The 17,964-nt window shown below is 48.1% G+C and overlaps 1 protein-coding gene across 1 annotated transcript; it reads left to right on the top strand.

Annotated features, from left to right (window-relative positions):
- Positions 1 to 4,935: 4,935 nt before the first annotated feature.
- GFOD2 (Gfo/Idh/MocA-like oxidoreductase domain containing 2) lies at positions 4,936 to 17,277 on the top strand. Its single transcript, XM_021541178.3, has 3 exons — positions 4,936 to 5,031; positions 9,989 to 10,336; positions 15,006 to 17,277. The coding sequence occupies exons 2-3, from the start codon at positions 10,078 to 10,080 to the stop codon at positions 15,902 to 15,904; spliced, it is 1,158 nt and encodes a 385-aa protein (XP_021396853.2). The 5' UTR covers positions 4,936 to 5,031; positions 9,989 to 10,077; the 3' UTR covers positions 15,905 to 17,277.
- Positions 17,278 to 17,964: the final 687 nt, after the last annotated feature.

The raw sequence follows: 17,964 nt of genomic DNA, 5'->3' as shown, positions 1-17,964 counted from the left end.
GCAAAGCTGATTTTACTATGAAATCCTTTAAGTGGGTATTCAACAATGCTTTTTTTGACAGGGAGGAGGAAGCGACATGTGCAAAGCTCCCCTTGGCTTACCGTACTGACCTGATTCCCCTCTGCCACTTCCCTGCTCATGAGCTTTCCTGAAAAAGGAAGCCTAGTTTTAGTAGTTAAAATAGTGACAATGATGGATCATTATTTTAAATCAAGAAAATAATGAAAATAATGAAGCAAACATCTGCATTGGTCCTGCTTTTGTTGTGGGAGAGGACGAGGCACTGCAGCTCTGTGGTTCTGGAGATGGTCAAAGGGCTGCAGGGGTTGGCAAGGGCTTAAAAGCCCTTGGAGGGGCTGGGGAAGAGCTCTGAGATGGACACTTCTGAATATGCAAGACCTGTTTCAATCACACAACAGGCTGTGCCATAACCAAACTCCCACCAGCAACTGACCAGGAGGAAAGGATGGGGGTGAACCTTCTCACCACGCTGGGACAGCTTGTACAGGAGGACATATGAAGAGAACACAGAGCAATCAAGATATCAAAGACGGACATTTCCCAAGCCTGGCTTTGTCCAGACCAGCAGCTGAGGAAGAAATGCCAACCTGTTCTGTTCCTTCTGCACTGCCACAGCAGGAAGCCAATTACCGGCATGTACAGGAGCGTCCCGATCGCTAAGCCAAGGAGGATGCACAGGAGGAGGTGGAGTCCTGCACACACAACATCACAGAGGCACTCGTGAGCCACCACCCCCCCTGCAGGGACACGTGCTGCCGCTGCCTCCTTCATGGCATGGCCAGTTTCTCCCCAGATTTGGGCTTCCAGACCCTGAACCATCGACAGCTTCAGGGTGCTGACAAAATCCAGTAGGGAATGGTCTCCAAACTCATCCAAGGGGTAGTTGTAGCTTCAGAGCCTCTTCCCAGCATCACAGCCTCTGATCCACTGGTGCCTACCCGTTTGGCAGTGAATCCCACCCACTCATAGGAAAACATTTGGCTGTTTTCTCCCTTACTGCTCCTCCCTCTTTTTCCCTGAGGACTCCTCCTGCCCTCCACTCTTGCAGCCAGGGGACTGTGGGGACACACCTGTCCAGCTCTTCCCTGTGACATCAGTCTGGGGTCCTGGAGAGCCACAGCCTGAAAGGCAGAAACACAAGAGAGAGTGTCCAGAGGCAGAGAACACCCTGCACCCTGCTCTGCTTTGGAGCAGGAGCCTTGACCACCCAGTCCTGGCTGTCCCTCTCCTGCCACCACAGCTCCAGCCACGTCAGTAGTTGGCTGATGTGCTGCAGCTGGAGAATATGGCAGGTCCTAGGAAGGAACCAATGGCCCAGCAGCTCCATGGTCCATCCCCCCCAGCTCTGTCCCCCCATCCCAGGGTGGGATGAATCTGCCAAAAGCTGCTGTGCTGGGGTGGCTCCTCCAGTTCTCAGGATGCTCTCAGGGGAAATAATGCATGGAAGAAGTAGAGGAGTGCTGGATGTAGTGTCCTCCTCTGCCCACTCATCTCCCCCACAGAAAGAGACCCACTGCCACATACTGCGATCTGCTGCTTGCATGCTGTTTCCAGTGTCTGTCGAGTTTGGTCTTGTGATGAAAAGCCTACACCCACAGATTGCTGTGCAGGCCGTACACAGGCTTGAGCTGGTGAAATTCATACAGATTTTATCCAGAAACATAGTACTGGTTTGATTTCCAGCATCTGCTGAGTTTGGTCGTATGTGGAAGACCCCAGACACACAGATTCCTGTGTGGTCTGTACACAGGTTTGAGCTGGTGAAATTCATAGAGTTTTCTCCCAGAAACACAGTATTGGTTTGATTCTCCCTCTCCAGACATCCAGGATTGTACCACTTCATCTGTACCGTGAGATTCTCCGAACCAATCTCAAGCTGCACTGTGGTGACTGGCTTTACCATCTGACTGGCTGTTCCTGAAGGAAACAAAACCAGAAGTGATAGCTGAAATACATATGATCTTACATGGTCATGTCCCACATGTCACTCATGAAAGACAAGTTGAGTGACCATCCTTTCCTGCAGCAGCTGATGATCTTTTCCAAATCTGGCTGCTAATGATTCTAAGCATTCTAACCATGCTAAGCATTCAACATTGAAATGTTGCATCTTGGCTAGATACATTTTTCTTCTCCACATCCTCTCTGCTGTTCTCCATCATTTCAGGTGACATTAAACCACTTCACCTCCCTGGCAGTGCTGCTCAAACCTGCCTGAGGCAGACACTGCAAGACCTAACCCTACCAACACATCAACTGTGGCTGAAATCTGGTGAGCAAGTCCTGCTGGAAAAAAAAAAAAAACAAACCCTATAGGAGGGCTGATTTTGTCATAAGCAATATCCACATCTGCCCTGTGAAGCTGACCCCACTCCACAATAATCAGGCTTATAAGCATTTCTGTTTCCTTCCCCCCAGCTGTTTTCTCTCCCTGCTGCTGAAGGCAAAGCTGGTTCAAAGCCCCTGGAGCTCACACCCCTTGCAAGCACAGCTGCAAGGGGGTCCCCTGTGCAAGGCACATGGCAAGGTGCTGCTGCAGAAGAGGGGCTAAATGATGCAAGAGGAGAGGTAAAAGCAGCAGCAGGCACTTTCCACACCTTCTGCAAGCATAAGCAAAGAGGGGAGAGTTCAGAGCAGAGGCAAGTGTGCTGGGGGACTCACCAACTGGCAGCCAGATGAGGAGCAGCAGGGGCAGAAAGGTGTTGGCCAGCCAGAGCTCCATGCTTCCCCACAGCCTCATGGTCATCATGCTGGTGGGATTGGCCAGGAGTCTCCGTCTCTCCCTGCAGTGTGGGGTCACTGCTCAGCCAAGGGGAGCCGAAGCCTTGCTGGGACCTCACCCCTGCACCACTGGGCCTGGCAGTTTCCTCTGTGCCCACAGGCTTCCCCTTCTCTTGTCTCAGCCCAGTTCTTATCTCCTCTCTTCTCTGATTCCTCCTCTGCTTTCAGCCTGACCACATACTCTTGGCCCCGAGACCTGAGTAATGCCCCGGGGGCTGCTGAGGGCCATTTCCCATTTCGCCAGGGCCCGACCCAGCGACCCAGCCGCTCCCTGCCACTTCCCCAGTTTGCTGCAGCACCACCTCCCCTGCCACCCCGGCCTGCTCTGCTCTGCACCAGGGCATGGAGCCCTTGGAGGAAGCGCTGCTGCCGTCACGGCAGAGGGTGATGTCCACACCCATCTGGTGGTCAGCTGTGCTGGCTGCTGAGCCCAGGTGGGGACACACACACCCTGCCAGTCCCCGGGACTTGCGGTTTGACACAGGGATGGGCTTGATCAGTGTTCTGGCTGTGGGATGTACATGGCCCTGCGGAGCCCTCCCCCACTCTGGCCATGAGGACCCAGATCCCAGCTCCTGTCACTTCATTGCCACTTCCCTGTATTTCCCTGCCTCCTCTGGCATGAAGGACGTGAACATCCACCAGACCAGACACAGCTGTGTCACCCTTGCCACCAAAGGGACATGAGCAGCAGTCGGGAGGTGCAGGCCCCTCTGTGCCCCAGCCTCTGTGGGTGCAATCTCTGCTGCTCTCCACTGCCTGCCGCCACTCTTCATACTGAAAGCAAAACCTACTCCCATCTGCCATTTCTTCCCCTCTAGTTTCTATCAGCATCCACCATGCTGGGCACACGCAGGCCAGACACACGTGTCTCCAGAAGAAAGGGTGCTCACTGGAGCTCTGCTCCACCAGCCAGTGGAACTTCCTGGCTGAAGCTGAGGTCTCATCTGTAAACCAACCCACATGAGGAAACAACACCACCAGCATGATATTTGCTGATAAGATGATACAAGATCTACAAGAATGACAACTGAGAGGTTTTGTATCCCTTTTGCTCTCCCGTCTGGACCTCTACATTTCTTCCCATGCTCTTTCTCATGTTCAGTTCCTCTCTGCATTTGAATCTTCATCTTCTTTCATTTCACAAGTGCATAACGATGTGTACTTGTTTGCTTCTTTCCTTTTCATTTATATTCTGGTTCTCACGTTTCCCGGCACTGATGAAGCCAAAACCTTCTCCAGCAGGACGTGCCTTCCCCCCGTTCCCAGCTGTGGTGCTGGTGGAACTAAAGGTTAATGTCTTGCTTTCTGCTGACTCCACAGAGGTGCTCTCCTACCAGAGCCCCTTCCAGCTCCACAGCCACATTCCACGGTGCTCTCTGCCAAGGAGAAAAGAGCAGGAAACGACAACGCTGCTGTTTCTAACAGGGTGCCCCGTGTCAGCAGCAGCCACACCAGGCACCACATAATGACCACGGCAACAGAGAGGCTGCAGCTCCTCAGGAGCTCCCCGCTCCCTTGAAGCACACGAGGGAAATACAGAACAGGTTTTCCTCTCCCAGCCGCTGGGAGCCGGCGATGTGCGATGCTGGGGAGGATGAGGAGCGCTGTGAGAAGTGCTGTTTTCAGTTCGTGTCTTTACAGAGGCTCTTCCTTGGGTGTCGTGGTGCTCTGCCCTCCGCAGGGCCGCCAAAAGCGGTCCTGCCCTCGGCCCGAACCTCACAGCACCGTGAGGCTGACCGGGCTCTGGGCATATCGATCTGAGGCCCCTGAGCCCTCAGGGAGCCCGGAAAAGCCAGCGTCAGAGCACCTGGTGCTGGTGCCAGAGCAGGAGGTGCTGCAGACACCGGCGGTGCCCGCGGCTCCCTGAGGCAGAACACCGGCGGAGCGGCCGCCCCTGAGACCGGCTCCGGGCACAGCCCCAGAGCCTCACCACAGCTCATAGCGCTGCGCTCCCATTGGCTATTATCTCTGTTCGTCACTGTAAGTTCCGCCTCTCCGCCCATCTCCGGCCGCAGGATTGGCCGTTCCTTTCGCGGCGCGTGAAGCCCCGCTGGGCGCCGCCATGTTGGGAGCCGCTGCCCGGCGGAGGGGCGGTGCGGCGCTGGGCTGTCGCGCATGCGCGGCCCGGGCAGGGCCGCCGCCCCGGGAGCGCGCGGCCGCCTCGGGAGCGCGCCCGGCCCGAGGATGCGCCAGGCGGGACAGCCCCGGTGGCCCGGCCGGGCACAGGTGAGGGCGGCTCCGGCCCCCCGAGCCCCCCGGGCTCCTCCGCTGCCCCGGGGCCGCTGGGCGGCGAGGGGGGCGCGCTCCTGCCAGAGGGCGCGGGGCCGGGAGCGGCTGGGGAGGGGCCGGGGGTAGCAGCTCCGTGCGGGCCGGTGAGGTGAGGCGGGGCGGTCTGGTGAGGTGAGGCGAGGCGAGCCCTGCCCCGGTGCAGGGGTGAGGCGAGGCCAGGTGAGGAGCCCGCGCACGGAGAGCAGCACGGAGCGCCGTGGGCCACGCCAGAGGCATCCCGGGCTGCCGTGGCCGTGAGCTTTGCGCGGAGGCCGCTTTGGTTCCCAGGATGTTGCAGCTGCTGCTGCCTCCGGCACGGTCCTCGCTGCCACCCTCGACCTGGGGCGGCACCTGTGGGAAGCGCTGTGCCGGGGACGGGGCTCTGCTGCTGTACAGGAAGGGCAGAGTGCTCTGCTGGGCTTGTCTCCAGGTGTGCTGGGGCTCCCTGAGGCCGTGCACTCGTGGGTTATCGCACAGCCCGCTGGCGCTGAAACAAAAGCACCTTCAGTAAAGAAAGCACGTCCGTTTTGACATCAGCACGTGAAACATTTCATACACAGCCTCAAGTGTATGTGTGCCAGAGGGCAGAAGTGTTTGCCGGTGTGCTCCTCCACCATGTGCCTCATCTTTCTTGGAACCCAAAAGGAACTTTTTTAGGATAAGCTGGAGACATGTGAAAGCTTGCTCTTTATGCAGAGCCAGTGCTACCCTGCCCAGCACCTTTCTGAACATGGGCTGTTATTTTCACTACCTTTGGCCATCTGTAATGGTCCACAAGTTTCTGGGCCCTGTGATGCTTGACTGTACTATCTAGTTTGAGACTTCTGCCTTTGGAGCTTACAGACTGCTTCAATGTGGAATTGAGTGGGATCCTGTAGGAGCTATCAGGTTTTTCATTGCACTGGTCACAACCTTCTTGTTGCTATGTGTACCAAAAGAGTCAAAAATGTTCTTCCTTCCTATGACCAGGATGGGACTTAAAACTCACTGTGAAATTCAGCAAAAATGAAGGTGTGGCCACCAAAAAAAGGAATGTCAGAGCTCTTAGTGCTTCTGTTGGAAAATTTAAGTCAGAATGATGTTGCAGGATTGATTATTTTATCTTTGTTAAAAAGAGATTGATTTTTATCTCTTGACATGCTAGATACCTGCTGCACTCTGGTTTCAGTTGCCCATAAAAGCTCTGCCTTTTGTGTTTTCTGGGGGACAGTTCTCACTGAAGTGCTTATTCCAATGTTTGACTGCTGGACAGGTTGATGCACTAGGATTTTAATTTTTGTAACTAATTTGCTGAGGCTTGTTTGAAAGATTGAGGCTTGGTAGGTTCTAAAGTAAATATGTAGAAATTGTACCTAATTCTAAGCTGGTGTTGGTATCAGTTTCAAGCATTTCTTTCTCTGAGCTGTTGCCATGCTCTGCCAAAACCAGTTTTCTCTAGTTTTTAGTTCAGTGCTAGATGTGATTTCAGTGCATTCAGTGAGCCTCAGTGGATAGACATGAGTCTCTCTTTCCACTCCCTGTAAATGCCAAATGTCTGCACTGTCTCATGGCAAGGGCACTTCACAACTTAAAAAGTCTGCTGCAAGGAACCACCTCCTTCAGATTGTTTTGATCCTGCCTTCTCTGAGCTCCATTTGATGTGCTCTTACACGGTGAAGGACAGTGAAAACTTCGGTTTTCTCCATCCTAAACTAAGCCACTCTTGACTTTATTACTTGTGATGTCTCTTCCAAGCTGAGGAATCTTTCCTTGCTTAGGTCTTACTTTTCAAAATATTTTGGTGCTTTTGATCACCTCTGCAGCACTTCCAGTTCTGCTCCCCCCGCTGCTTAAGGAAAAATGCCAGGTGTGCACATAGAGCTCCAGATGATGGTGCTCTGGGGACTTCTGTGGCAGCACAATGCTGTTCCTCTGAGAGCCCTGTTCCCTCTTCCCAAGCTGTTAATTACAGCTGCCTCTCCTCAGCAGTGGCCTTTTTCTGACATAGAGGGTTTGGGCTGTTCCCTCAGGGTGGCCTGGGCTGGAATCCCTCTCCTGCCAGCACTGGAGTGTGTCTGCAGTGTGTGTGTGTGAAGGCTGCAGTACCCAGGTGTTTTTCAAATGCTCTCTCAGCTCAGTTCTGCTCTGTGATTTGCCCTGTGTAAGGATTGTCTTTTTGCTGCCCTCAGCACCCACGCCCACCCTGCTGTGCTGCCCTGCCAAACCAGGACTTCCCAGCAGGAGAAAGTCTGGTGAGGGAAGAGGAGGCTGCAGGTGGCTCTCAAGGAAGGAAGAGAAGCTTGTCCTCTGCTCAGGGCCACTCTGCAGAGCCTGGTGGCTGCAACATTTGGGGTCTCCAGCCCTGTGGGGCCCTTTGACTGTGCAAGCTGTGTCTGCATACCCAGAGAGCTCGGGCTGCCCTGCTGGAAGTCATTGCTGAGGCTGGGTTGGCCACTTCTTCCTTTGTGGTGGTACTAGTGGTGAGCTGGTGACCTGAAGTTCTTGTAGCATCAGGAACTGGTGCATGGTAGCTAATCACCAGATTTTTGTAGGCTTGTGCCAATAGCTCTTAGTGATACCAATGTGGAAGCATACTATATTTTGGGATAAGTGAGTTTAAGATTAGTTCCACCTGACTGAGATTATTTTTAAGGGGCAGTTGGATGGAAAACAGGGATGAGTAACACTTAAACTGAGTGATTGTTACAAAAATCAGCTTATCTGAGTAGTAGGAGTCTCTTGTTGCACATACTTTGGTGTTCTCCTAGAACATTTTCAATGAATTCAGCCTTTTCTGAGCCATTGTGGTGCTCTGTGATCTGGTGCAAGCAGGCACACACTCACCTACCTGGTCTCTGTTCCACCTCACTTTATGTCCCTTCAAACAAAGATGTTCTTTCTGCTGTAAGAATTTTTAACTCTTCCAGACCATAAACTGCTAAACAGATTTTGTGGGCACTTCAGTATTTATGCCCACTGTACAACCAGTACAAGCCAGCAAGGCTTTTTGGGTTTGGGGTATTTTTGTGGGTTTTTTTTGTAGGTTTTTTTGTTGTTTGTTTTTTGTTTGGGGTTTTTTTTGTATGATTTATATAAAGCAAGCCTGGGTAGAAGCCATCCTCCTTGCCAGTATCCCAGGGTCCCACCCTTTTATGTAGACTAATAAATATTTTCAAGATCCTTTTGATCTTTGTCACTGCCTTGTTTGAGTGTTCTGCTAAATGTTGGATAAAAAGGAATTTATGCCAATGGACTTTATTCATCTTTATAAACAATGATAGTGACAGTATCACTGCAAATGTTGCATCACACAGAATAGGGAAAAACATACTGAATTAAGTAAATATTTCATATGTTGTTTTATAGCATCTGTAAACATTTGTGCATTTTGCAAGATAAATATTCTCAAGCATTTCTGATTTCTAGTTTAGTGTCTGTACTACAGAAATACCTAGGAATTCAGTCAGGGTTTAGTTTTATAACACATGCTGGGCAGTGTAGGCACCCCCAGAGTAATGAGATGCTGATTGCAAACAAAGCACTTGCACTGGGAGCAGTTCCACTTCTGTGCTGGTACTGCCCATGTGTCAGGATTTGCTTTCATGTGTTGTAACTCAATGTGAGTATCTTGAGATGGGGAGATGAATAACACTGTTTCTGAAACAGGCCATGATTCTTGCTGCTTAGAGGTGTCTTTTCCAAAGGTGTTGATCTGGTGCTGGTACCAGTTCTCTTTTTAAAATATGGTCTTTGCTTTTTCATTGTAAGCTTCTAACGAAAATGGAACTAGTCATGTTTTTCTCTCAAAAAAAAAAAAAAAAAAAAAATCCAAAAAGGTCAAGTGGGTGTAGCAGAGGAGAATTCAGAAAGGCACAGAACAAAAGCTGGATTGTAGGTTTCTGTGGTGTCAGAGATTGAGGAGACTTCTGACATCTCTCCTTGAAGCTGGTGCTAAAGCGAGTGCTAAAGGCAGTTTGGCCAGGTGTGGAGAGCAGCTGTGCTGAGAAAGACTGGCAGGTAGGGATTGGAGGAATTGATTTACCAGGAAATATTTGGAAGAACAAAAGGAGTGTGACTTGGCCAATTATTTGTGTGTAGGGAGTATAATAATTCTGTGCAAACCCTGCATTCCTGGAGACTAAGTGGCATTGGCAGAAGGAGATATTTTTAACTGTCCTAAGTGAAGTTTTATCTACCCACAGTGGACAGAGGAGCGCTCTTTTCTTTTCAGCAAGCAGATCTCTGTGTATTTAAACTCTGGCATTCTCTCTCCTTGTAGGCCTCTCTTCCCCAGGCAAAACAAGCTCACTGAATCCAGGCTTTCCCCACAGGATACATTTTATAAATCTTCTCTAGACTGACTTATCTATTTGCCATAAAATTGTTAATGTCCAAGTAGTTGTTTTCAGTTTGTGTATTTAATTTGGAAGAAAGATTTATGTGTCCCAAAGCATGTCTATTATTTCCAGCTATTTAAATTGGTCTAATAAAAGATATTACCTCATGTCACAAACCTTTATCTCATTTAGGGACTTACATCATCACAAATGGAGCAGCACTGCTTTTACTGCTGGTGTGGCAGACTCCATGTCCTGTCCTCTTAGTGCTTCCTGTCACTCCCACTTTGTGCTTCTCTGTGTCTGGTCTATCCTGTGTTCTTGTGTGTGTTTCTGTCCCCATGTGCTGAGCTTTGAAGCTGAGGACATGACTCTGTCAAGCTGCTTTCTTACCATTCTTCTGCAATAGGTTTGTTGGGTTTGTCCCTTAATACTGTATCTCTATAGATTGCACCTTTTGGGAGTTTTGGTTTTTGTCACTAGGATGTTTGAGAATGTTGAAAGCCATACAAAGGACAGAAGGTGGCATTCAGGGTAGGTGTGTCTGATACCACAATGTGCCTTTTCCTGATCATGACTTGTAACTTCTCACATTTTAGGAGCTGTGGATGGAGCACCGAGCTGAGGAGCCGAACATTTTATTGAAGGCCTGTGTGTAGACCCTGATGCTTGAATAAATGAATGAAGAATGAAAATGCTCCCTGGAGTGGGTGTGTTTGGAACTGGTAGTGCTGCCCGGGTCCTGGTACCCTTGCTGAGGGCAGAAGGCTTCTCCATTGAAGCTCTGTGGGGGAAGACTGAAGAGGAAGCCAAGCAGCTGGCAGAGGAGATGAACATTTCCTTCTACACGAGTCGGACTGACGATGTCTTGCTGCATCAGGACGTGGATTTGGTTTGCATCAACATCCCTCCACCACTGACTCGGCAAATTGCTGTGAAGGCTCTAGGTACCTTTTATCCTTGGAGCTGGACCAAAAATCTGTACCTTGTTGGCAGGTTGAGATTTGAAGCTGCTACCCCAGCACGGTTCTGGTTGCACCAGTGGGCAAGTGCAGTGCTAAAAATTTTGTGTGGCATTTGTGGAGAAGGGTTACCTGGGATTTTTTTTTTTTAATACTGTTAATAATTGCTTATAGATCTGCTTGAACCAAATGGGCTAAAATATTTTGCTTGGATCAGGCTGCAGTTATGGTAGGGAGTTGGTAACAAAAATCAGCTGTATCAAAGACAATAATGAGAGGGTAAATGGCTTTATACCCCTTAAAAAAACCCAGAGCAACAAAAAAAAAAAAAAAACAAAAACAAAAAAAAAAAAACAAAACACCCAAACAAACCAAACCAAATAGTTTTATTCATTTTAGATTTTCCTATGTTCTCTCCTAGGAAACTGAGATTTTCTTGAAGGGGAAGGTTGTTCAGCTCTGCTTTATACTTTCTCCGCAAGTAAAATCAAACTTGAAAGTTGAGATTCTTTGAAAAAATATTTGTAGGCACTCAGTAGAATTTTGTGAATTAGGAGCTAAGAAATGCTGTTTCAGCTGTGACATTGGCCTCTACCTGGACCACTCTTGGCACATCCATGTCCATAGCAGGCTGATGTGGTCCCAGGTGGAGGAATCCTTCTACCTGACTCAGGAGGGCAGATGCTGGGGACAGCAGGAGGAATCCAGCTAGATGAGAAAGAAGGGATGACACCCCGGACTGGTTGGGCAGGGAGATGGGAGCCAACTGCCCAGGCATCCTGACATTTCTTAATTCCCCAGTGTGTGACTTTGTAGTGTTAATGTCCTCTCCTGTAGTGCAGCGTGGGTGTCAGTTTGCGTGTAATTCTGTAAATAACAAGGGTGATATTTTTGCTGTGTTTACAGGAGATACACAAGTTAATTTTAGGACAGGTAATCTCAGACCATGTGAGCCAGGGTGGTTTGTTGTGCCTCTTTTCTCTACAGTAATTTCTTTTGGAAGTAAACAAGTCCCTGCACAAACATTTGCAATGCCTCTTAGATATGCAGAGAGAGATTTCAGGCTTTTTTTTTCCTTCTTTATACTTTTAGATTTGTTTGTTTACCTTGTTAGACTACTGTCCTTTGAATTTTAAGGTATTCTGATTTTTAAATATTTGAACTGTAAGTTAGAATTTATCTCTTCAAATATGCTAAAAGCTCTTGTTAGGCAATATGCATTTCATTATGTCTTGTGGCTCTTGATGATCCAGTGGGCTAAAAAGGAGAGGATTTACCATTCTCTGATGGATTATTAACTAAAAGGGATTGGGATTTCTTAATTGAAGGCTGGGAACCCATAAGGTAACATTATCCAGAGGAGGAAAGGGAGGTAAAGCTGGTGCAGAAATACAGAGGTTGTAAGTATGCTCAAATGCAAGTTTGGGAAGTGGAAGGCTGAAAAAGCCAGGGAGATGCACAGAGAAAGCAGGAAAGGGTAACAGTCACTTCCTCTGAACATCCTGAGATGTTCTGGTCTGTGAAGTGATGCAGACATCCCAGACCAGTGTGCCCCTCAGCTTTCCAGGTTCATTGCAGTGGTATTTGCAGGTCTGCTGCCCAGTATGTCATGACTTATTTAAAGCCAGTATTGGGTAGTTTCCTGTGCCTGAATGTTCTGAAGGAATACAGAACCAGGGCAGGGCCAAAGATGGCAGCAACAATTTTTTTGGAAGTTGAGATTGATACAGTGATGATTATAATCAGAGAATTATTTGTGAATTGTTTATAACAGATTGGTGTTTACTTGCCCAGAGACTGGGCTTTAGGAAATGTCAGAAGTGGTGCAGTAATAATGGTCTTGTGTGTTGTGTTTTGTTGGGCTTGTTTGTTTGTTTTAAAATTGTGACACCTTTAACACTTCTTTTTGTACATTTTTCTACTTTTAAAAAAAACTATGCTTCCATTTGGTCAAGAGGAGAAAAAAACCCAGTTTTTCTAGGTGGTGCAGTTTCCTTGCCTAAGTTTTTTGCTGACAGGCATCCATGAACAAGCCTGGGGACAAAGCAGTGACACTGGTTTGAGTTCATGACCCAGACAGAACAGATCAAAGCCCAGGGGATAGTTCATATTAAAATCAGTGTAATCTTATGGTTTATCTCCACAACAGGCAAAGCAAGAAGCTTTCTTTAAATTTATGCTTCTTTTGATCTCAGAGGAACTAAATAAATTTCACCAAATGTCTGTGTTGTGGTTTGTGTCCCACAGTTAAAAGCACCCATGCATGCTCTCATGTCTCCTGGCTGGTGAGGACCTCAACTGAAAATTTTGCAGCTGTGGTTTAGGAAAACAATATGGTACAAAGTTCAGGTTATTCATTACCAAAACAATAGTAACAATCCCAGGCATGTAAGCTGCGCTGCCTTGAAAAGCAAAAGGCATGGCCATTACCTTGGTGAGGGACCTTGTAGCCATCTCTGGCTTGGCCCTTGTCCTTGCTTCATGGCCATCTCTGTGAGCTTGGGGACAGCTGGAGAGATGTTCCACTGGAGGCAACAGCAGGATTATCCCAGATCTGTTCTGTGTTCCCAGGTCTCCATCCTGGCACTCTGGCAGTGCACAGTGGGCTGTGCTGAGCAGTCAGTGTGCTGCACTGGCTGCCATCCCAAAAAAAGGCATCAGCCAGTTTTAGCTCCTCAAGTGGCTCAGCCTGGGCTGCCACAAGAGGAGCAGCACTGAGCAAGGGCGAGGTTGGTCAGCAGAGCAAGGAGAGCCCGTGTGACAGGGCTGTCCTCAGGCTGGCTGTCTCTGCTCTCAGTCCCTGCTGCAGGCACCCAGGGCTGGGCAGCAGGGGAGCAGCACCAGCACAGCACTGGCTGCAGAGCTGTACCTGTGGAGCAAGATTCACTTTGGTTTTCTGCAAGCTTTGAGGGTACAGATCTGCTTGGGATGCTGCAAGCACCCCTTTGCTTTCTCTGGTGGTGCTTTACTGTAACCTGGCTGGAGACAAGCACCATTTAAACAAGGCAGATAAACTGGACTGGAGCAGCTCCAGATGCTTGTCCAGGTGTTTCAGCTAGTCCTGAAAAGTACTGAACTCAGTGTGGTGCCTTCCCTTGCAGCAGGACTGGGAACAGGGGAGTCAGAAATGGTCCCTGAAATGGGGGATACCAATGGACAGCCAGGGTGTCCACTGGAAGTTTAACCTGACCCTTTGTTCATTAAAGATGCTGTAGACTCGTATCAATATAGGGGATTTCTAACTTGTACTCTTCCCATTTTGTGCCTGGATTTCACTCGTGTCTATTAGAAGCAGAGGTTCTGAGTGTCCCTAGCTGTCCCCTGGCTGAGCTGTGTCACGGGAGCTGAGCTGGCCCCTGGCCCGGGGAGGGTTCCTGGAGGGCAGGCTGGGTGCAGCCGGGAGAGGGAGCACGGCCAGCAGGAGCCACAGCGGGGAATGTGCCTTCCCCTCGCGTGCCACAGACCGATTGAAGTGCCTGTGCTGGTACCTCCTCACTGCGAGTCAATTAAAAGCTGTGCTGAGCAGGGAGCACAGTCTGCTCCTGGCTCAGGAGGAGCTTTCAGAGAGGTGCCCAGCACCGTGTGCAGTGATTCCTGCAATTCTTGGGCAGAAACTGTGGTGTGCCATGACTGACCTTCAGGTCTGGCATCCCCAGTTGGTGTCTGTAATAACCATGTTAGGAATAACGTGGTTATTACAGTGAAAAATGTTTCAATAAGTATTTGATCAGAACAGATGTAAAAAGGAAAAAACAGTAAAAAGTAAAGCCCTGCTATGAGAAGGGGGATACCAGAAAAGCTCCAAATGTAAGAACTGGTTAAAACTTGTACTGTCGTGCTCTTTTGTATTACTTAATTTCTGGTTTACAACCAGGATCAAAAAGAGGATTATTGACTGCCTCATTGATTTAGGCTGAGCACTATGTAAAGTGCATCAGGAGCAATGACAGTGCAGTGGGTCAGCTTGGGGGTGCAGCTCTTGACCATGTAACTCAGTCACCTTTTGTCTGATTGTACAAACAGACTGTATGTGCAGGCCAAAATTATTTTCTTTCATATTAGAAAGGGTTGTTTTAAAACAGTCCACTTACCAAAACATTATTTCTAATTCTTGTGTTCTGTACACAGAATCTGTATGTATGTCTTTTATATATACCTTTTTTTATATAAGTGAATTGTATGCCCCATTTATATTAATTTTTTAAAAATTGTATAGTGGTGGTGAAATACAAAGTGAAAATCAAATCTCCCCTTCCCCCACCTCTTCCCTGCAGGGTACATGGCTTTTTTTTTTTTTTTTCTTCCTCTGGCTATACAGGTATTCAAATAATTTTTTAACTATAGCACTCATATTGTGTCCTGTTTTGATGCCATGTGGTGCCATTTGGACATTTATCTTTCATGACGTAAAAATCCTCTCTTTATTTGGAGTCTCCCTCTGTGAGAGTTTGTCAGCTCTGCAACTGGAGCATCTTGGAAACAGCATTGATTCTTGCTGGACTTGGCATTCCTACTTTAGTTCCCAGATCTTTACCTTAGAAATTGCAGCAGGAAAGCCCAACTTTTAAAAACACCACTTCTTGACATCTTGACATCTGAGCATGTTTTGCTCAAGTGTGCTAAATACTGTATTATTTTTTCATTTGTGCTGCAGGAATAGGGAAGAATGTGCTGTGTGAGAAAGCTGCTACCTCTGTGGATGCCTTCAGGATGGTCACAGCTGCCAGGTATTACCCCAAGCTGATGAGCATCGTTGGCAACGTTCTGCGTTTCCTGCCCGCCTTTGTCAAGATGAAGCAGCTGATAGAGGAGCACTACGTGGGCAACATCATCATCTGCGACGTGCGGGTCTACGGGGGCAGCCTGCTCAGCCACAAGTACAACTGGATCTGTGACGAGCTCATGGGAGGGGGTGGGCTGCACACCATGGGCACCTACATCATCGACCTCCTGACTCACCTCACCAGCAGGAGAGCTCAGAAGGTGCACGGTTTGCTCAAGACCTTTGTGAAGCAGAACACGGCCATCAGCGGGATCCGCCACGTCACCAGCGATGACTTCTGCGTGTTCCAGATGCTCATGAGCGACGGTGTCTGTTGCACTGTGACTCTCAACTTCAACATGCCCGGATCGTTCATCCACGAGGTCATGATCGTGGGCTCTGCCGGCCGCCTCATAGCTCGTGGCACAGACTTGTACGGGCAGAAGAACACTGCGCTCCAGGAAGAGCTGCTGTTCACAGACTCTCTGCCCGTCAACAAGGGCCTTTTGGATAAGGGCTTCAAGGACATCCCGCTGCTTTACCTGAAAGGAATGGTGTACATGGTGCAAGCCCTGCGGCAGTCTTTCCAAGAGCAGGAAGACCGTCGGACGTGGGATCATAAACCTGTGTCTATGGCAGCCTCTTTTGAAGATGGCCTGTACATGCAGAGTGTGGTAGAGGCCATCAAAAAATCCAGTAGGTCAGGTGAGTGGGAGACTGTGGAGGTGATGACTGAGGAACCAGATGCCAACCAAAACCTCTGTGAGGCACTTCAAAGAAATAACTTATGAACATTCCTATCTTGGAAAATAGGACGATTAACGTTTATGGCTGTAATGTAAAAAAACCCAGTTTTTAAGATACATAGATTCTTATTTAATAGCCTGAGTTTCTTGGTATTTTTAAACATGTAAAATATGTTCTGATAGGAACAGTTCTGGTTTAAATTGTTTGAAGAGTTTTAAATGTTTCTGTTTTTTGCAAACATTTAATTTTTGTCTTTGGAGACTGGTAGGAAAACTTGAATTGCCCTTTGCACTTGCAGTAGCTGAAGCATCTCTGCCATTGCGTGGCTTGGAAATGGAACTCAACCCCCGTTGCACAGGTTGCTGATTTAACCATGAGAGCATGTAGAGCAAGATCAGGGAGTATCTGTTGTTCAGATGCCTTTTTCTTCTCTCTTGGAGACTGATTTATGTTTTAATCCTCAGTTTGTAAAATGTTAGGAAAGAGTTTAGTGATGCAACAAGTCTCTGAACTTTATAGGACAACAAGTAGAAGGAATGGATTAAAGTTAGTAACATAAGGATCAGCCTTTTGGCTTCCTGTATGTGGTAAATATCTTTCAAATTCATTCAAACTGATGTTTTATTTAAATGATACTATAATTCTCAGTTGTTGATGTCTTGGCAGGAAAATATTCAGGAAGTCTGTGATGCATTGAGCTATTCTTCCGTATTTGTAGACATTATTCCTTCTACTCAAGAGGCTGCCTGCATCCAGCAGCTGTTTTTCCATAAGCTCTGTGCTTATGTCAGTTGTGTTTACTGCCTGGCAGCACCCCTGCCGTGCCTGTGGGGCCGGGTTCTCATTTCTGTGACTGTTACTAAATAAATGCCTCCCTGGGTCACGGGACTGCCACAGTGTCGTGGGTAACAAAGTTGTACAGCATGAACCTTTCAGGGATCTGAAAGTGGAAGGAAGGAGGTATTTCCTACCTCTTGCAGCTCTCTTAATGTGCTGGCTGGGTAACTGTCACACTACACACATCCTGATAGCTGAGAGAACAGGGACTGAACTGCCATGGGTAAATGTGCTCTTGATTTCAAACACTGGCTATTAACCCTCTGGTCCAGCCCATCTTCATGCTCTCCTGAAGCTGGTGTTCAGTGGAGAGATTTGTTGGAAAGTGATGGGGTGGAAGTTCATTCCTTTTGAGAAATGTTTCTCTCTGAGGCAGGTATGTGGAAAGGATAGTCTAATTTTACTACATTTGTTTTGTGTACTTGAAAGCTTTTTTTTTAAATTAATTTCCCACTAAATTGTAACCCTGTGTATTTATGTATATTAACATGCACGCTGCTGTTCCATAAGCTGGACCTTCCTGAAAAGTATAATGTTTTCTACAGAAATAAAAAGTTGTGTTTGTTGAGGGAATTCTCTATGCAGCTGTGTGTTTGTGTTTGATTTGGTCAAGCTAAAACCATCTTAATAAAAGTGAACAGGAGACTCATTCATTCCCCACTTATTGTAAAATTGCCAGAAGACACCAAGTAAGAAGCAAAATCCCTGCAGTGTTGATGGGACCACTTTCTTTGCTTGGTGTGTAAATTAGGTATTTACCTTTGGATATTTACTTTCCAGACTCTGACAGGAACAAGCCCGCTGCTGTGCTGTTTTAAAGGGTAGGAGTATGTGGCTGCTCTTGTGCTCTGCACATTCTCATCTCTATTGTGAGCTGTGTGAAGAAGCGCATGGTTAGATTGGATATTAGGAAAAGGTTCTTCACCCAGAAGGTGGTTGGGCACTGGAATAGTCTCCCCAGGGAAGTGGTCGTGGCCCCAAGCTTGCCAGAGTTCACGAAGAATTTAGAAAATGCTCTGGGAGGCACAGGGTGGGATTCTTGGGGTTGTCCTGTGCAGGCCAGGAGTTGTACTCAATGATCCTGCCATAGGTGTGAGCATCTAATGCCTGTGGAGTCTGTGTGCTGTGTCAAAATGGATGAGATAATGTGTCCTGAGCTCACCTGGCAGTCACCACCTTCATTCAGGTAGAAGTGCCCTGACTGTTTTCATGCCAGTTTGGGGTCTGTTTTGAAGCTGTCCTGGAACTGAGAACTTTACTTTGTGCC

The sequence above is a fragment of the Lonchura striata genome, chromosome 13, assembly GCF_046129695.1.
Source record: "Lonchura striata isolate bLonStr1 chromosome 13, bLonStr1.mat, whole genome shotgun sequence".
NCBI lineage: Eukaryota > Metazoa > Chordata > Aves > Passeriformes > Estrildidae > Lonchura > Lonchura striata.
The sequence above is the reverse complement of the archived record's forward strand: the minus strand, read 5'-3'. Positions and strand labels throughout refer to the sequence as shown.

Bases quoted from the DNA above. Each gene is read 5' to 3' on its own strand.
- GFOD2 (XM_021541178.3), top strand. From the start codon at position 10,078: ATGAAAATGCTCCCTGGAGTGGGTGTGTTTGGAACTGGTAGTGCTGCC. The intron at 10,337-15,005 runs GTACCTTTTATC...TTTGTGCTGCAG, and splicing joins AATTGCTGTGAAGGCTCTAG to GAATAGGGAAGAATGTGCTG.